Genomic DNA, 22,147 nt, shown 5'->3' with positions numbered 1-22,147 from the left:
TCTGAAGTTTGCTAGAGTGCATTTGGATGATCCAGAAGAGGATTGGGAGAATGTCATATGGTCAGATGAAACCAAAATAGAACTTTTTGGTAAAAACTCAACTCGTCGTGTTTGGAGGACAAAGAATGCTGAGTTGCATCCAAAGAACACCATACCTACTGTGAAGCATGGGGGTGGAAAAATCATGCTTTGGGGCTGTTTTTTCTGCAAAGGGACCAGGACGACTGATCCGTGTAAAGGAAAGAATGAATGGGGCCATGTATCGTGAGATTTTGAGTGAAAACCTCCTTCCATCAGCAAGGGCATTGAAGATGAAACGTGGCTGGGTCTTTCAGCATGACAATGATCCCAAACACACCGCCCGGGCAACGAAGGAGTGGCTTCGTAAGAAGCATTTCAAGGTCCTGGAGTGGCCTAGCCAGTCTCCAGATCTCAACCCCATAGAAAATCTTTGGAGGGAGTTGAAAGTCCGTGTTGCCCAGCGACAGCCCCAAAACATCACTGCTCTAGAGGAGATCTGCATGGAGGAATGGGCCAAAATACCAGCAACAGTGTGTGAAAACCTTGTGAAGACTTACAGAAAACTTTTGACCTGTGTCATTGCCAACAAAGGGTATATAACAAAGTATTGAGAAACTTTTGTTATTGACCAAATACTTATTTTCCACCATAATTTGCAAATAAATTCATAAAAAATCCTACAATGTGATTTTCTGGACTTTTTTTCTCATTTTGTCTGTCATAGTTGACGTGTACCTATGATGAAAATTACAGGCCTCTCTCGTCTTTTTAAGTGGGAGAACTTGCACAATTGGTGGCTGACTAAATACTTTTTTCCCCCACTGTATTTCCAAAACAACAGAGGCTAAGTGCTTCGTTGAGTCATGTGTCCATACTGATAGGATGGACAGAAAGGGAGCGCTGCTCTCAGATCAGATCTTACCTTAACATTATAATTATTCCACAATACTGACGACGAATCGGCTCCTACAGAGATATTATAACCTATAATGGCTGCATATTAAGTCAGCTTATTCTAATGCTTACCCTATAATAATGCACTAAATCACAGATTCATTTGGCACATCATTGTGGAAATATTGTTACACATCATGAAATACTGTATATTAAAACAAATACTACAGACAGAGTTGGCTACAAATAGAACTCAATTGACTGAACATTAAATAGATTTTAATATGATTTAAATATGCTTTATATTAGTCTACATAGCCTATAGCCTACTGGATTCATTTCTTAATGCAGTCATCTTGGTTTCTGTTTGAAGCATATTTTTTATCAAATGCAAAGACATTGGCAACTTTATATTTGTAGTCGACTTCGTTCCAAAGTTATTGTCGGTCACAGAGAGACCTATAAACAGTTTGATTCTATGTTTAGTGGAGATTTTCTATGTATAAGGTGACGTGGAAGGGTAAAAAATAATCTAATGACGCGCTTAGCTGTCCTAACCTCAGGATGCTTTTGGGGAACCGGGCCCTGGACCATAGTACCTCCCCTGGAGATAGAAAGTGACAGAGTGAACTGCTCTGTATTTGAGCTGGTCAATTAAATCATTTCAATAGCCAATATCTTTTTGTTTTACAATGTATCTTTCACTAGGCTAGAGCATCCCACAGGACAATTATCAATCAATCAAATATATTTATAAAGCTCTTTTTACATCAGCAGATGTCACAAAGTGCTTATACAGAAACCCAGCCTAAAACCCCAAACAGCAGCAATGCAGATGTAAATAATTGTTGAACAGCCACACATCTTCCAACAGGACAATGATCATCCTAATCTCATCATCCAGACTCCTTGCTCTGGCCAAACGCTAGGCCACGCCCACGGACGTTCATTTCTTCTCCACAATGAGTCTGGATCTGAGTACCTCCCCGACGATTTCTAGAACGCAAACACATTCTAACCGTTCTGATTGGTCCCAGAAACCGATGGGTTGGACCAGAGCCAGAACACACAGCGTAAAGCGGCGTTTTGAAAATTCGTCATTACCGTTGATTATTGGTTAGAGATGATCCAATCGCTGATGACTTTGTTTTTGTACAACACCCCTCATTTTGATGTCACCACAAACTACTTCACTGATGGCAGTCTCAGACTGAAGGATGTAGGAATAGTGCAGTGGAAGAATTCAGGTTTGAGTTGTCAGGTTAGGCTTTTAGTGGGCTGGTTCTATTTCATACAATCTGATGTCATTGGAAACAAAATGACCCACTAACCCACTTTACCCAGGCTGCTTTCCACTCAAACTGAATTATACAACAAGTCATGATTGATTCCTATAATAATAATACTGTAAGTACAAACCTTACCAACTAGTTGTATATTAATGGCACTGGGTCTTACATTCCATTGAACTGTATCTTAGAATGCTACAGTATTGACCAGAGGTATTTAATACAGGGAATAGAACAGTGGAATTTATCTTAGAATGCTACGGTATTGACCTGAGGTATTTTAATACAGGGAATAGAACAGTGGAATTTATCTTAGAATGCTACAGTATTGACCAGAGGTATTTTAATACAGGGAATAGAACAGTGGAATGTATCTTAGAATGCTACAGTATTGACCTGAGGTATTTAATACAGGGAATAGAACAGTGGAATTTATCTTAGAATGCTACAGTATTGACCTGAGGTATTTAATACAGGGAATAGAACAGTGGCATTTATCTTAGAATGCTACAGTATTGACCAGAGGTATTTTAATACAGGGAATAGAACAGTGGAATGTATCTTAGAATGCTACAGTATTGACCTGAGGTATTTAATACAGGGAATAGAACAGTGGAATTTATCTTAGAATGCTACAGTATTGACCAGAGGTATTTTAATACAGGGAATAGAACAGTGGAATGTATCTTAGAATGCTACAGTATTGACCTGAGGTATTTTAATACAGGGAATAGAACAGTGGAATGTATCTTAGAATGCTACAGTATTGACCTGAGGTATTTAATACAGGGAATAGAACAGTGGAATTTATCTTAGAATGCTACAGTATTGACCAGAGGTATTTTAATACAGGGAATAGAACAGTGGAATGTATCTTAGAATGCTACAGTATTGACCTGAGGTATTTAATACAGGGAATAGAACAGTGGAATTTATCTTAGAATGCTACAGTATTGACCAGAGGTATTTTAATACAGGGAATAGAACAGTGGAATGTATCTTAGAATGCTACAGTATTGACCTGAGGTATTTAATACAGGGAATAGAACAGTGGAATTTATCTTAGAATGCTACAGTATTGACCAGAGGTATTTTAATACAGGGAATAGAACAGTTGAATTTATCTTAGAATGCTACAGTATTGACCAGAGGTATTTTAATACAGGGAATAGAACAGTGGAATTTATCTTAGAATGCTACGGTATTGACCAGAGGTATTTAATACAGGGAATAGAACAGTGGAATTTATCTTAGAATGCTGCAGTATTGACCAGAGGTATTTTAATACAGGGAATAGAACAGTGGAATTTATCTTAGAATGCTACGGTATTGACCAGAGGTATTTAATACAGGGAATAGAACAGTGGAATTTATCTTAGAATGCTACAGTATTGACCTGAGGTATTTAATACAGGGAATAGAACAGTGGAATGTATCTTAGAATGCTACAGTATTGACCAGAGGTATTTTAATACAGGGAATAGAACAGTGGAGTTTATCTTAGAATGCTACAGTATTGACCAGAGGTATTTTAATACAGGGAATAGAACAGTGGAATTTATCTTAGAATGCTACAGTATTGACCTGAGGTATTTAATACAGGGAATAGAACAGTGGAATGTATCTTAGAATGCTACAGTATTGACCAGAGGTATTTAATACAGGGAATAGAACAGTGGAATTTATCTTAGAATGCTACGGTATTGACCTGAGGTATTTAATACAGGGAATAGAACAGTGGAATTTATCTTAGAATGCTACAGTATTGACCTGAGGTATTTAATACAGGGAATAGAACAGTGGAATTTATCTTAGAATGCTACGGTATTGACCAGAGGTATTTAATACAGGGAATAGAACAGTGGAATTTATCTTAGAATGCTACAGTATTGACCAGAGGTATTTTAATACAGGGAATAGAACAGTGGAATTTATCTTAGAATGCTACGGTATTGACCAGAGGTATTTAATACAGGGAATAGAACAGTGGAATTTATCTTAGAATGCTACAGTATTGACCTGAGGTATTTAATACAGGGAATAGAACAGTGGAATTTATCTTAGAATGCTACAGTATTGACCAGGAGGTATTTAATACAGGGAATAGAACAGTGGAGTTTATCTTAGAATGCTACAGTATTGACCAGAGGTATTTTAATACAGGGAATAGAACAGTGGAATTTATCTTAGAATGCTACAGTATTGACCAGAGGTATTTAATACAGGGAATAGAACAGTGGAATTTATCTTAGAATGCTACAGTATTGACCAGAGGTATTTTAATACAGGGAATAGAACAGTGGAATTTATCTTAGAATGCTACGGTATTGACCAGAGGTATTTAATACAGGGAATAGAACAGTGGAATTTATCTTAGAATGCTACAGTATTGACCTGAGGTATTTAATACAGGGAATAGAACAGTGGAATTTATCTTAGAATGCTACAGTATTGACCTGAGGTATTTAATACAGGGAATAGAACAGTGGAATGTATCTTAGAATGCTACAGTATTGACCTGAGGTATTTAATACAGGGAATAGAACAGTGGAATTTATCTTAGAATGCTACGGTATTGACCTGAGGTATTTAATACAGGGAATAGAACAGTGGAATTTATCTTAGAATGCTACAGTATTGACCTGAGGTATTTAATACAGGGAATAGAACAGTGGAATTTGACTCTGAACTAATCTCTCATTGCTGAGGCAGAGTTTGCTGTACTACTTTTGACCAGGGTTGTTTCCTGTCAGGGTGGATTGTTGTTTTGTTAAGCTGATCAGATGGTATCCATCTCTATCTCTCTGTCCCTGTTTCAGTAAATTATCTACGCAGTAAAGAAGACTGAGCTAAAAATGTCATCCCATGCTCCCTCCCCCCCAGACCAACATAGGGTCTATCCTGGCAGCAGTGAACCCCTATAAGCAGATCCCAGGTCTGTATGACCCAGAAGCAGTAGGCCTGTATAGTAGACACCACCTGGGAGAGCTGCCCCCCCACATCTTCGCTGTGGCCAACGAGTGTTACCGCTGCCTCTGGAAGAGGCACGACAGCCAGTGTGTTCTCATCAGGTCAGTTCACCAGGGGCTTGGGAACCCACATGGCATTAACTAGTAGCTAATCACAACAGACTAGAGACTCCAACACACACAAACACACACACACACAAACACACACACACACACACACACACACACACACACAAACACACACACACAAACACACACACACAAACACACACACAAACACACACACACAAGTAGTTTAATACATGTTGAACTTGTACTGAACCCCATTTAGTGTATATAGTCATATGTCATGTATATAGTCATATGTCATGTATATAGTCATATGTCATGTATATAGATAGCTGACATGCGTGTGTGTATCTCCATGTATATAGATAGCTGACATGCGTGTGTGTATCTCCATGTATATAGATAGCTGACATGCGTGTGTGTATCTCCATGTATATAGATAGCTGATATATCTGTGTGTGTATCTCCATGTATATAGATAGCTGATATATCTGTGTGTGTATCTCCATGTATATAGATAGCTGACATGCGTGTGTGTATCTCCAGTGGCGAATCAGGTGCGGGGAAGACTGAGAGTACCAAGCTGCTGCTCCAGTTCCTGTCTGTGATGTCACAGAAGTCTGCCGGGACAGCCCCCTCTGAGAGGAGCACCCGCGTGGAGCAGGCCATCGTACAGAGCAGGTAACTGATAGCCTCTACCGGTACCCCCTGTATATAGCCTCTACCGGTACCCCCTGTATATAGCCTCTACCGGTACCCCCTGTATATAGCCTCTACCGACCCCTGTATAGCCTCTACGGTACCCCTGTATATAGCCTCTACCGGTACCCCTGTATATAGCCTCTACCGGTACCCCCTGTATATAGCCTCTACCGGTACCCCCTGTATATAGCCTCTACCGGTACCCCCTGTATATAGCCTCTACCGGTACCCCCTGTATATAGCCTCGGTACCGGTACCCCCTGTATATAGCCTCTACCGGTACCCCCCTGTATATAGCCTCTACCGGTACCCACTGTATATAGCCTCTACCGGTACCCCCTGTATATAGCCTCTACCGGTACCCCCTGTATATAGCCTCTACCGGTACCCCTGTATATAGCCTCTACCGGTACCCCCTGTATATAGCCTCTACCGGTACCCCCTGTATATAGCCTCTACCGGTACCCCTGTATATAGCCTCTCACCGGTACCCCTGTATATAGCCTCTACCGGTACCCCTGTATATAGCCTCTACCGGTACCCCCTGTATATAGCCTCTACCGGTACCCCCTGTATATAGCCTCTACCGGTACCCCTGTATATAGCCTCTACCGGTACCCCCTGTATATAGCCTCGGTACGTACCCTGTATATAGCCTCGTACCGGTACCCCTGTATATAGCCTCTACCGGTACCCCCTGTATATAGCCTCGTACCGGTACCCCCTGTATATAGTCTCGTACCGTACCCCCTGTATATAGCCTCTACCGGTACCCCCTGTAAATAGCCTCTACCGTACCCCCTGTATATAGCCTCGTACGGTACCGGCCCTGTATATAGCCTTGGTACCGGTACCCCCTGTATATAGCCTCTACCGGTATCCCCTGTATATAGCCTCTACCGGTACCCCCTGTATATAGCCTCGGTACCGGTACCCCCTGTATATAGCCTCTACCGGTACCCCATGTATATAGCCTCTACCGGTACCCCTTGTATATAGCCTCGGTACCGGTACCCCTGTATATAGCCTCGGTACCGGTACCCCCTGTATATAGCCTCGGTACCGTACACCCTGTATATAGCCTCTCTAGGGACTAACCCGTGCCCCTCACATTGACTCGGTACCGGTACCCCTGTATATAGCCTCGGTACCGGTACCCCCTGTATATAGCCTCGTCGGTACCCCCTGTATATAGCCTTGGTACCGGTACCCCCTGTATATAGCCTCTACCGGTATCCCCTGTATATAGCCTCTACCGGTACCCCCTGTATATAGCCTCGGTACCGGTACCCCCTGTATATAGCCTCTACCGGTACCCCATGTATATAGCCTCTACCGGTACCCCTTGTATATAGCCTCGGTACCGGTACCCCCTGTATATAGCCTCGGTACCGGTACCCCCTGTATATAGCCTCGGTACCGGTACACCCTGTATATAGCCTCTCTAGGAGACTAACCCGTACCCCCTCACATTGACTCGGTACCGGTACCCCCTGTATATAGCCTCGGTACCGGTACCCCCTGTATATAGCCTCGGTACCGGTACCCCCTGTATATAGCCTCTACCGGTACCCCCTGTATATAGCCTCTACCGGTACCCCCTGTATATAGCCTCTACCGGTACCCCCTGTATATAGCCTCTACCGGTACCCCCTGTATATAGCCTCTACCGGTACCCCTGTATATAGCCTCTACCGGTACCCCCTGTATATAGCCTCTACCGGTACCCCCTGTATATAGCCTCTACCGGTACCCCTGTATATAGCCTCTACCGGTACCCCCTGTATATAGCCTCTACCGGTACCCCCTGTATATAGCCTCTACCGGTACCCCCTGTATATAGCCTCGGTACCGGTACCCCCTGTATATAGCCTCGGTACCGGTACCCCCTGTATATAGCCTCTACCGGTACCCCCTGTATATAGCCTCGGTACCGGTACCCCCTGTATATAGCCTCGGTACCGGTACCCCCTGTATTAATTAAAAATTAATATGCCATTTAGCAGACGCTTTTATCCAAAGCGACTTACAGTGATGCGTGCATACATTTTTGTGTATGGGTGGTCCCGGGGATCGAACCCACTACCCTAGCGTTACAAGCGCCGTGCTCTACCAGCTGAGCTACAGAGGACCACTGTATATAGCCTCTACCGGTACCCCCTGTAAATAGCCTCTACCGGTACCCCCTGTATATAGCCTCTACCGGTACCCCCTGTATATAGCCTCTACCGGTACCCCTGTATATAGCCTCTACCGGTACCCCTGTATATAGCCTCACCGGTACCCCCTGTATATAGCCTCTACCGGTACCCCCTGTATATAGCCTCTACCGGTACCCCCTGTATATAGCCTCGGTACCGGTACCCCCTGTATATAGCCTCGTGCAGTACCCCCTGTATATAGCCTCTACCGGTACCCCTGTATATAGCCTCGGTACCGGTACCCCCTGTATATAGCCTCGGTACCGGTACCCCCTGTATTAATTAAAAATTAATATGCCATTTAGCAGACGCTTTTATCCAAAGCGACTTACAGTGATGCGTGCATACATTTTTGTGTATGGGTGGTCCCGGGGATCGAACCCACTACCCTAGCGTTACAAGCGCCGTGCTCTACCAGCTGAGCTACAGAGGACCACTGTATATAGCCTCTACCGGTACCCCCTGTAAATAGCCTCTACCGGTACCCCCTGTATATAGCCTCGGTACCGGTACCCCCTGTATATAGCCTTGGTACCGGTACCCCCTGTATATAGCCTCTACCGGTATCCCCTGTATATAGCCTCTACCGGTACCCCCTGTATATAGCCTCGGTACCGGTACCCCCTGTATATAGCCTCTACCGGTACCCCCTGTATATAGCCTCTACCGGTACCCCTTGTATATAGCCTCGGTACCGGTACCCCCTGTATATAGCCTCGGTACCGGTACCCCCTGTATATAGCCTCGGTACCGGTACACCCTGTATATAGCCTCTCTAGGAGACTAACCCGTACCCCCTCACATTGACTCGGTACCGGTACCCCCTGTATATAGCCTCGGTACCGGTACCCCCTGTATATAGCCTCGGTACCGGTACCCCCTGTATATAGCCTCTACCGGTACCCCCTGTATATAGCCTCTACCGGTACCCCCTGTATATAGCCTCTACCGGTACCCCCTGTATATAGCCTCTACCGGTACCCCCTGTATATAGCCTCGGTACCGGTACCCCCTGTATATAGCCTCGGTACCGGTACCCCCTGTATATAGCCTCGGTACCGGTACCCCCTGTATATAGCCTCTACCGGTACCCCCTGTATATAGCCTCTACCGTACCCCCTGTATATAGCCTCGGTACCGGTACCCCCTGTATATAGACTCTGTACCGGTACCCCCTGTATATAGCCTCGGTACCGGTACCCCCTGTATATAGCCTCGGTACCGGTACCCCCTGTATATAGCCTCGGTACCGGTACCCCCTGTATATAGCCTCGGTACCGGTACCCCCTGTATATAGCCTCGGTACCGGTACCCCCTGTATATAGCCTCATTATTGGTATTTTGTGTTATTTTATTAACTCTTTCTTAAAACTGCTTAGTTGGTTAAGGGCTTGTAAGTAAGCATTTCATGGTAAGCTGTTGTATTTGGCACAAGTGACAAATAAAATGTGATTTGATTTGATTAATTTTTTTATTGATCGATTGTTCAAGCCCAGGTCAATGATGGTCTATCAGTCTATACTGTCTGTCTGTCGGTCCATGATGGTCTGTCTCTCTTTCTGTCCATGATGGTCTGTCTCTCTTTCTGTCCATGATGGTCTGTCTCTCTTTCTGTCCATGATGGTCTGTCTCTCTTTCTGTCCATGATGGTCTGTCTCTCTTTCTGTCCATGATGGTCTGTCTCTCTTTCTGTCCATGATGGTCTGTCTCGCTTTCTGTCCATGATGGGTTGTGGATGGGTATTCCAGCATGACAATGACCCAAAACACATGGCCAAGGCAACAAAGGAGTGCCTCAAGAAGAGACATATTAAGGTCCTGGAGTGGCCTAGCCAGTCTCCAGACTTTAATCCCATAGAAATTCTGTGGAGGGAGCTGAAGGCTCGAGTTGCCAAACGTCAGCCTCGAAACCTTAATGACTTGGAGAAGATCTGCAAAGAGGAGTGGAACAAAATCCCTCCTGAGATGTGTGCAAACCTGGTGGCCAACTACAAGAAACGTCTGACCTCTGTGATTGCCAACAAGGGTTTTGCCACCAAGTACTAAGTAATGTTTTGCAGAGGGGTCAAATACTTATTTCCCATGAAGACCAAAGAGCTCTCCAAACAGGTCAGGGACAACGTTGTGGAGAAGTACAGATCAGGGTTGGGTTATAAAAAAATATCAGAAACTTTGAACATCCCACAGAGCACCATTTAAATCCATTATTAAAAAATGGAAAGAATATGGCACCACAACAAACCTGCCAAGAGAGGGCCGCCCACCAAAACTCACAGACCAGGCAAGGAGGGCATTAATCAGAGAGGATACAAAGAGACCAAAGATAACCCTGAAGGAGCTACAAAGCTCCACAGCGGAGATTGGAGTATCTGTCCATAGGACCACTTTAAGCCGTACACTCCACAGAGCTGGGCTTTACGGAAGAGTGGCCAGAAAAAAGCCATTGCTTAAAGAAAAAAATAAGCAAACACGTTTGGTGTTCGCCAAAAGGCATGTGGGAGACACCCCAAACATATGGAAGAAGGTACTCTGGTCAGATGAGACTAAAATTGAGCTTTTTGGCCATCAAGGAAAACGCTATGTCTGGCGCAAACCCAACACCTCTCATCCCCCCAAGAACACCAGAAGCATGGTGGTGGCAGCATCATGCTGTGGGGATGTTTTTCATCGGCAGGGACTGGGAAACTGGTCAGAATTTAAGGAATGATGTTTCAGTCTTCCAGAGATTTGAGACTGGGGCGGAGGTTCACCTTCCAGCAAGACAATGACCCTAAGCATACTGCTAAAGCAAAACTCAAGTGGTTTAAGTGGAAACGTTTAAATGTCTTGGAATGGCCTAGTCAAAGCCCAGACCTCAATCCAATTGAGAATCTGTGGTTTGACTTAAAGATTGCTGTACACCAGCAGAACCCATCCAACTTGAAGGAGCTGGAGCAGTTTTGCCTTGAAGAATGGGCAAAAATCCCAGTGGCTACATGTGCCAAGCTTATAGAGACATACCCCAAGAGACTTGCAGCTATAATTGCTGCAAAAGGTGGCTCTACAAAGTATTGACTTTGGAGGGGTAAATAGTTCTGTTTTTTTGTCTTATTTCTTGTTTGTTTCACAATAAAATATATCTTCAAAGTAGTAGGCATGTTGTGTAAATCAAATGATACAAACCCCCCAAAAATCCAGGTTTTAAGGCAACAAAATAGGAAAAATGCCAAGGGGGGTGAATACTTTCGCAATACTTTCTCTCTCTCTCTCTCTCTCTCTCCCCACAAATGTCTTTATTGGCATGGGAAACGTATGTTAACATTGCCAAAGCAAGTGAAATCGAAAATAAACAAAAGTGAAATAAACAATAAAAATGAACAGTAAACATTACACTCAGAAGTTCCAAAGGAATAGAGACATTAAAATGTCATATTATGTCTATATACAGTGTTGTAATGATGTGCAAATAGTTAAAGTACAAATGGGAAAATAAATCAACATAAATATGGGTTGTATTTACAATGGTGTTTGTTCTTCACTGGTTGCCCTTTTCTTGTGGCAACAGGTCACAAATCTTGCTGCTGTGATGGCACACTGTGGTATTTCACGCAATAGATAAGGGAGTTTATCAAAATTGGATTTGTTTTCAAATTCTTTATGGGTCTGTGTAATCTGAGGGAAATATGTGTCTCTAATATGGTCATACATTTGGCAGGAGGTTAGGAAGTGCAGCTCAGTTTCCACCTCATTTTGTGGGCAGTGTGCACATAGCCTGCCTTCTCTCGACAGCCAGGTCTGCCAGGTGAGAGAGGCCACCTGGCAGGTCATATGTCATGTATATAGTCATATGTCATGTATATTGTCATATGTCATGTATATTGTCATATATATGTATATGGCCTCTCTCAATAGCAAGACTATGCTCACTGAGTCTGTACATAGTCAAAAGCTTTCCTTAATTTTGGGTCAGTGGTCAGGTATTCTGCCACTGTGTACTCTCTGTTTAGGGCCAAATAGCATTCTAGTTTGCTCTGTTTTTTTTGTTAGTTCTTTCCAATGTGTCAAGTAATTCTCTTTTTGTTTTCTAATGATTTGGTTGGGTCTAATTGTGTTGCTGTCCTGGGGCTCTGTGGGGTCTGTTTGTGTTTGTGAACAGAGCCCCAGGACCAGCTTGCTTAGGGAACCCTTCTCCAGGTTCATCTCTCTCGCTCTCTCTCTCTCTCTCGTTCTCACTCTCGCTCTCTCTCTCGCTCTCCATCTCTTTTTCACCATCTCTCTTTCTCTCTGAGGATTGAATGTTGAAGTACTACTATAGGGTCTTACACCCAGTAAAGGGGATTTTAAAGCCGATGCTCCTCTGTGTGTCAATCCTATTCCGTTCGGAGCTCCAACCAGCTGTCAGTGTTGCTGCAAACCGTGACAGAAAATACATGCCAAATTTTAAAAAGATATGACACCATGGCTAGTCATGGTTTATGTAGATGGTCTGGCAGTCAATAAATATAATTTAAAAGTGAAACCAGTCCTTTCTCTGTCCAGTTTTAACTGAAATTCCCTAACATGAACTTCACTGGCTAGCTAACTAGTGTAGCTCATCCCTAGCTTGGTTAGCTAGCTTGCTAGCTTGATAAAACATGGTTGGCAAATAGGCAACATTTTGGCTAGCTAGCTTAATTGTACAGCCAGTATTTTGTCTATATCGAAGCTGTTACAAAAGAAACAAATAATAATTTATGAAACCGTGATGTAGGCAGGATGACTATGACAGGATTGTATGTTGTTTCAATTCTGTTTGAATTGCTTTGTGTATCAGAAAAGGTTGCTTTAGATGATGTCACTTGCAACTTGCATCTGCAACAGAAATTGCGTCCAAATTGCTTTGTGTGACACTGGCTTAAAATTCTAAATGATCTCTCTCTCTCTCTCTCTTTCTCTCTCTCTCTCATTCTCTCTCTCTCTCATTCTCTCTCTCTCTCGGTCTGTCTCTCTGTCTCTCTCTCTCTCTCTCGGTCTGTCTCTCTGTCTCTCTCTCTGTCTCTCTCTGTCTCTCTGTCTTTCTTTCTTTCTTTCTTTCTTTCTTTCTTTCTTTCTTTCTTTCTTTCTTTCTTTCTTTCTTTCTTTCTTTCTTTCTTTCTTTCTTTCTTTCTTTCTTTCTTTCTTTCTTTCTCCAGCCCCATCATGGAGGCGTTTGGGAATGCCAAGACGGTTTACAACAACAACTCTTCCCGCTTTGGGAAGTTCATCCAGCTCCACTTCTCCCAGAGTGGGAACATCCAAGGAGGACGCATCATCGACTGTATCCTTTCATTTACCACATTAACGTAATGAGGACCTATTAAGACTACCTTACTGTTTTGCTTTACAGTAACATACTGAGGCCTGTTACCACTAATGGACCTTAATGAGGCCCAAGACCAAGACCTTTTGCCATTAATGGACTGAGGCCTGGACCTTACTGTGATGTCTGGTATGGCTTAGAGATGTATCTATCTGTCTTTGTTTTCCTTAACTTTAACCCTTCAGATTTACTTGAAAAGAACCGTGTGGTGAGGCAGAACCCTGGAGAGAGGAACTATCATATCTTCTATGCTCTGCTGGCCGGGGCAGACAAGGACCACAGAGGTACGTTCATTCATACAGAGACTCCTTGACTGGAGTAGAGTTATTGCAACACTTGTATGGAATCATTGGAGGCTGGTGAAGGGAGGACGGCTCATAGTAATGGCTGGAATGGAATCAATGGAACGGTATCAAACACATGGAAACCATGTTTCTAAGTGACACCAGCCTCCACTGTACAGAATCAACTAAAGTGCCTCACTTGCTCAAGAAGCGGTACCAGACATTCAAAGCGGTACCGATGCACCGAGTCTGGAACCAACAGGATCCTGAACAGCTTCTACCCCCAAGCCATAAGACTGATAAATAGCTAGTGAAATAGTTAACCAATAGCTACCCGGACTATCTGCACTGACCCTTTCTGAACTAACTCTGTGCACACACACTGGACTCTACCACACACTGGACTCTACCCCCACACTGGACTCTACCCACACACTGGACCCTACCACACACTGGACTCTACCCCCACACTGGACTCTACCCACACACTGGACCCTACCACACACTGGACTCTACCCACTCACTGGACTCTACCCACACACTGGACCCTACCACACACTGGACTCTACCCACACACTGGACTCTACCCACACACTGGACTCTACCCACACACTGGACCCTACCACACACTGGACTCTACCCACACACTGGACTCTACCCACACACTGGACTCTACCCACACACTGGACTCTACCCACACACTGGACTCTACCCACTCACTGGACTCTACCCACACACTGGACTCTACACACACACTGGACTCTACCCACACACTGGACTCTACCCACTCACTGGACCCTACCCACACACTGGACCCTACCCACACACTGGACCCTACCCACACACTGGACTCTACCCACACACTGGACTCTACCCACACACTGGACTCTACCCACACACTGGACTCTACCCCACACTGGACTCTACCCACACACTGGACTCTACCCACACACTGGACTCTACCCACACACTGGACTCTACCCACACACTGGACTCTACCACACACTGGACTCTACCCACACACTGGACTCTACCCACACACTGGACTCTACCCACACACTGGACTCTACCCACACACTGGACTCTACCCACACACTGGACTCTACCCACACACTGGACTCTACCCACACACTGGACTCTACCACACACTGGACTCTACCCACACACTGGACTCTACCCACACACTGGACTCTACCACACACTGGACTCTACCCACACACTGGACTCTACCCACACACTGGACTCTACCCACACACTGGACTCTACCCACACACTGGACTCTACACACACACTGGACTCTACCCACACACTGGACTCTACCCACACACTGGACTCTACACACACACTGGACTCTACCCACACACTGGACTCTACCACACACTGGACTCTACCACACACTGGACTCTACCCACACACTGGACTCTACACACACACTGGACTCTACCCACTCACTGGACTCTACCCACACACTGGACTCTACCACACACTGGACTCTACCACACACTGGACTCTACCCACACACTGGACCCTACCCACACACTGGACTCTACCCACACACTGGACTCTACCCACACACTGGACTCTACACACACACTGGACTCTACCCACACTCTGGACTCTACCCACTCACTGGACCCTACCCACACACTGGACCCTACCCACACACTGGACCCTACCCACACACTGGACTCTACCCACACCTGGACTCTACCCACACACTGGACTCTACCCACACACTGGACTCTACCCACACCGGACTCTACCCACACACTGGACTCTACCACACACTGGACTCTACCCACACACTGGACTCTACCCCCACACTGGACTCTACCACACACTGGACTCTACCCACACACTGGACTCTACCCCCACACTGGACTCTACCCACACACTGGACTCTACCCACACACTGGACTCTACCCACACACTGGACTCTACCCACACACTGGACTCTACCCACACACTGGACTCTACCCCCACACTGGACTCTACCCCACACTGGACTCTACCCACACACTGGACTCTACCCACACACTGGACTCTACCCACACACTGGACTCTACCCACACACTGGACTCTACCCACACACTGGACTCTACCCACACACTGGACTCTACCCACACACTGGACTCTACCACACACTGGACTCTACCCACACACTGGACTCTACCACACACTGGACTCTACCACACACTGGACTCTACCCACACACTGGACTCTACCCACACACTGGACCCTACCCACACACCGGACTCTACCCGCACACTGGACTCTACCCACACACTGGACCCTACCCACACACTGGACTCTACCCACACACTGGACTCTACCCACACACTCACTGGACTCTACCCACACACTGGACTCTACCACACACTGGACTCTACCCCCACACTGGACTCTACCCCACACTGGACTCTACCCACACACTGGACTCTATCCACACACTGGACTCTACCCACACACTGGACTCTACCCACTCACTGGACTCTACCCACACACTGGACTCTACCACACACTGGACTCTACCCCCACACTGGACTCTACCCCACACTGGACTCTACCCACACACTGGACTCTACCCACACACTGGACTCTACCCACACACTGGACTCTACCCACACACTGGACTCTATCCACACACTGGACTCTACCCACACACTGGACTCTATCCACACACTGGACTCTACCCACACACTGGACTCTATCCACACACTGGACTCTACCCTCACACTGGACTCTACCCACACACTGGACTCTACCCACACACTGGACCCTACCACACACTGGACTCTACCCACACACTCACTGGACTCTACCCCCACACCGGACTCTACCCGCACACTCTACCCACACACTGGACTCTACCCACACACTGGACTCTACCCACACACTGGACTCTACCCACACACTGGACTCTACCCACACACTGGACTCTACCCACTCACTGGACTCTACCCACACACTGGACTCTACCACACACTGGACTCTACCACACACTGGACTCTACCCTCACACTGAACTCTACCTCACACTGGACTCTACCCACACACTGGACTCTACCCACACACTGGACTCTACCCACACACTGGACTCTACCCACACACTGGACTCTACCCACACACTCACTGGACTCTACCCACACACTGGACCCTACCCACACACCGGACTCTACCCACACACTCACTGGACTCTACCCACACACTGGACCCTACCCACACACTGGACTCTACACACACACTGGACTCTACCCACACACTGGACTCTACCCACACACTGAACTCTACCTCACACTGGACTCTACCCACACACTGGACCCTACCCACACACTGGACTCTACCCACACACTGGACTCTACCCACACACTCACTGGACTCTACCCACACACTGGACCCTACCCACACACCTGACTCTACCCGCACACTGGACTCTACCCACACACTGGATCCTACCCACACACTGGACTCTACCCACACACTGGACTCTACCCACACACTCACTGGACTCTACCCACACACTGGACTCTACCCACACACTCACTGGACTCTACCCCCACACTGGACTCTACCCACACACTCACTGGACTCTACCCACACACTGGACTCTACCCACACACTGGACTCTACCCACACACTGGACCCTACCCACACACTGGACTCTACCCACACACTGGACTCTACCCACACACTCACTGGACTCTACCCACACACTGGACTCTACCCACACACTCACTGGACTCTACCCCCACACCGGACTCTACCCGCACACTCTACCCACACACTGGACTCTACCCACACACTGGACTCTACCCACACACTGGACTCTACCCACACACTGGACTCTACCCACACACTGGACTCTACCCACACACTGGACTCTACCCCCACACTGGACTCTACCCACACACTCACTGGACTCTACCCACACACTGGACCCTACCCACACACTGGACTCTACCCACACACTGGACTCTACCCACACACTCACTGGACTCTACCCACACACTGGACTCTACCCACACACTCACTGGACTCTACCCCCACACCGGACTCTACCCGCACACTCTACCCACACACTGGACTCTACCCACACACTGGACTCTACCCACACACTGGACTCTACCCACACACTGGACTCTACCCACACACTGGACTCTACCCCCACACTGGACTCTACCCACACACTGGACTCTACCCACACACTGGACTCTACCCACACACTCACTGGACTCTACCCCCACACTGGACTCTACCCACACACCGGACTCTACCCGCACACTCTACCCACACACTGGACTCTACCCACACACTGGACTCTACCCACACACTGGACTCTACCCCCACACTGGACTCTACCCACACACTGGACTCTACCCACACACTGGACTCTACCCACTCACTGGACTCTACCCACACACTCACTGGACTCTACCCACACACTGGACTCTACCCACACACTGGACTCTACCCACACACTCACACATACTTACATTGCTTCTACTGTCTATTATCTATCCTGTTGTCTAGTCCCTTTACCCCTACCTACAGTATACTGCTGCTACTGTCTATTATCTATCCTGTTGTCTAGTCACTTTACCCCTACCTACAGTATACTGCTGCTACTGTCTATTATCTATCCTGTTGTCTAGTCACTTTACCCCTACCTACAGTATACTGCTGCTACTGTCTATTATCTATCCTGTTGTCTAGTCACTTTACCCCTACCTACAGTATACTGCTGCTACTGTCTATTATCTATCCTGTTGTCTAGTCACTTTACCCCTACCTACAGTATACTGCTGCTACTGTCTATTATCTATCCTGTTGCCTAGTCACTTTACCCCTACCTACAGTATACTGCTGCTACTGTCTATTATCTATCCTGTTGTCTAGTCACTTTACCCCTACCTACAGTATACTGCTGCTACTGTCTATTATCTATCCTGTTGCCTAGTCACTTTACCCCTACCTACAGTATACTGCTGCTACTGTCTATTATCTATCCTGTTGTCTAGTCACTTTACCCCTACCTACAGTATACTGCTGCTACTGTCTATTATCTATCCTGTTGTCTAGTCACTTTACCCCTACCTACAGTATACTGTTGCTACTGTCTATTATCTATCCTGTTGTCTAGTCACTTTACCCCTACCTACAGTATACTGCTGCTACTGTCTATTATCTATCCTGTTGCCTAGTCACTTTACCCCTACCTACAGTATACTGCTGCTACTGTCTATTATCTATCCTGTTGTCTAGTCACTTTAGAGCTGCCGCTTTCAAGGAACGGGACTCTAACCCGGACGCTTATAAGAAATCCCGCTATGACCTCCGACGAACCATCAAACAGGCAAAGAGTCAATACAGGTCTAAGATTGAATCATACTACACCGGCTCTGACGCTCGTCGGATATGGCAGGGCTTGAAAACTATTACAGACTACAAGGAAGCACAGCCGCGAGCTGCCCAGTGACACAAGCCTACCAGACGAGCTAAACCACTTCTATGCTCGCTTTGAGGCAAGCAATACTGAAGCATGCATGAGAGCACCAGCTGTTCCGGATGACTATGTGATCACGCTCTCCGTAGCCGATGTGAGTAAGACTTTTAAGCAGGTCAACATTCACAAGGCCGCGGGGCCAGACGGATTACCAGGACGTGTACTCCGAGCATGTGCTGACCAACTGGCAAGTGTCTTCACTGACATTTTCAACATGTCCCTGACTGAGTCTGTAATACCAACATGTTTCAAGCAGACCACCATAGTCCCCGTGCCCAAGGACTCTAAGATAACCTGCCTAAATGACTACCGACCCGTAGCACTGACGTCTGTAGCCATGAAGTGCTTTGAAAGGCTGGTCATGGCTCACATCAACAGCATTATCCCAGAAACCCTAGACCCACTCCAATTTACATACCGCCCCAACAGATCCACAGATGATGCAATCTCTATCGCACTCCACACTGCCCTATCCCACCTGGACAAGAGGAACACCTACGTGAGAATGCTATTCATTGACTACAGCTCAGCATTCAACACCATAGTGCCCTCTAAGCTCATCACTAAGCTAAGGATCCTGGGACTAAACACCTCCCTCTGCAACTGGATCCTGGACTTCCTGACGGGCCGCCCCCAGGTGGTAAGGGTAGGTAACAACACATCTGCCACACTGATCCTCAACACGGGGGCCCCTCAGGGGTGCGTGCTCAGTCCCCTCCCGTACTCTCTGTTCACCCATGACTGCATGGCCAGGCACGACTCCAACACCATCATTAAGTTTGCCGACGACCCAACAGTGGTAGGCCTGATCACCGACAACGATGAGACAGCCTATAGGGAGGAGGTCAGAGATCTGGCCGTGTGGTGCCAGGACAACAACCTCTCCCTCAACGTGACCAAGACAAAGGAGATGATTGTGGACTACAGGAAAAAAAAGAGGACTGAGCACGCCCCCATTCTCATCGACGGGGCTGTAGTGGAACAGGTTGAGAGCTTCAAGTTCCTTGGTGTCCACATCACCAACGAACTATCATGGTCCAAACACACCAAGACCGTCGTGAAGAGGGCACGACAAAGCCTATTCCCCCTCAGGAGACTGGCATGGGTCCTCAGATCCTCAAAAAATTCTACAGCTGCACCATCGAGAGCATCCTGACTGGTTGCATCACCGCCTGGTATGGCAACTGCTTGGCCTCCGACCGCAAGGCACTACAGAGGGTAGTGCGTACGGCCCAGTACATCACTGGGGCAAAGCTTCCTGCCATCCAGGACCTCTATACCAGGCCCTGTCAGAGGAAGGCCCTCAAAACTGTCAAAGACTCCAGCCACCCTAGTCATAGACTGTTCTCTCTGCTACCGCATGGCAAGCGGTACCAGAGTGCCAATTCTAGGTCCAAAAGACTTCTCAACAGCTTCTACCCCCAAGCCATAAGACTCCTGAACAGCTAATCATGGCTACCCGGACTATTTGCACTGCCCCCACCCCCATCCTTTTTTACGCTGCTGCTACTCTGTTAATTATTTATGCATAGTCACTTTAACTCTACCCACATGTACATATTACCTCAACTACCTCAACTAGCCGGTGCCCCCGTACATTGACTCTGCAACGGTACCCCCCTGTATATATAGCCTCCCCTACTGTCACTTTATTTTACTTCTGCTCTTTTTTTTTCTCAACACTTTTTTTTGTTGTTGTTTTATTCTGACTTTTTTGTTTAAAATAAATGCACTGTTGGTTAAGGGCTGTAAGTAAGCATTTCACTGTAATGTCTGCACCTGTTGTATTCGGCGCATGTGACCAATAAAATTTGATTTGATTTGATTTACCCCTACCTACAGTATACTGCTGCTACTGTCTATTATCTATCCTGTTGTCTAGTCACTTTACCCCTACCTACAGTATACTGCTGCTACTGTCTATTATCTATCCTGTTGCCTAGTCACTTTACCCCTACCTACAGTATACTGCTGCTACTGTCTATTATCTATCCTGTTGTCTAGTCACTTTACCCCCTACCTACAGTATACTGCTGCTACTGTCTATTATCTATCCTGTTGTCTAGTCACTTTACCCCCTACCTACAGTATACTGCTGCTACTGTCTATTATCTATCCTGTTGTCTAGTCACTTTACCCCTACCTACAGTATACTGCTGCTACTGTCTATTATCTATCCTGTTGTCTAGTCACTTTACCCCTACCTACAGTATACTGCTGCTACTGTCTATTATCTATCCTGTTGCCTAGTCACTTTACCCCCTACCTACAGTATACTGCTGCTACTGTCTATTATCTATCCTGTTGTCTAGTCACTTTACCCCTACCTACAGTATACTGCTGCTACTGTCTATTATCTATCCTGTTGTCTAGTCACTTTACCCCTACCTACAGTATACTGCTGCTACTGTCTATTATCTATCCTGTTGCCTAGTCACTTTACCCCTACCTACAGTATACTGCTGCTACTGTCTATTATCTATCCTGTTGTCTAGTCCCTTTACCCCTACCTACAGTATACTGCTGCTACTGTCTATTATCTATCCTGTTGTCTAGTCACTTTACCCCTACCTACAGTATACTGCTGCTACTGTCTATTATCTATCCTGTTGTCTAGTCACTTTACCCCTACCTACAGTATACTGCTGCTACTGTCTATTATCTATCCTGTTGCCTAGTCACTTTACCCCTACCTACAGTATACTGCTGCTACTGTCTATTATCTATCCTGTTGTCTAGTCACTTTACCCTACCTACAGTATACCGCTGCTACTGTCTATTATCTATCCTGTTGTCTAGTCACTTTACCCCTACCTACAGTATACTGCTGCTACTGTCTATTATCTATCCTGTTGTCTAGTCACTTTACCCCTACCTACAGTATACTGCTGCTACTGTCT

At 46.3% G+C, this 22,147-nt stretch overlaps 1 protein-coding gene across 1 annotated transcript in view; it reads left to right on the top strand.

Moving 5' to 3' along the window:
- Nucleotides 1–22,147, top strand: part of LOC121556643 (unconventional myosin-X-like) — a 294,837-nt gene that overhangs the window by 56,999 nt on the left and 215,691 nt on the right. Inside the window, exons 4-7 of the mRNA XM_045206479.1 lie at nt 5,088–5,275; nt 5,789–5,923; nt 13,295–13,419; nt 13,647–13,745. Of these exons, the coding sequence (XP_045062414.1) occupies nt 5,088–5,275; nt 5,789–5,923; nt 13,295–13,419; nt 13,647–13,745 (547 nt within the window). The remainder of the gene's footprint in view (nt 1–5,087; nt 5,276–5,788; nt 5,924–13,294; nt 13,420–13,646; nt 13,746–22,147) is intronic.

The sequence above is a fragment of the Coregonus clupeaformis genome, chromosome 23 (genome assembly GCF_020615455.1).
Source record: "Coregonus clupeaformis isolate EN_2021a chromosome 23, ASM2061545v1, whole genome shotgun sequence".
Lineage (NCBI taxonomy): Eukaryota > Metazoa > Chordata > Actinopteri > Salmoniformes > Salmonidae > Coregonus > Coregonus clupeaformis.
The sequence above is the reverse complement of the archived record's forward strand: the minus strand, read 5'-3'. Positions and strand labels throughout refer to the sequence as shown.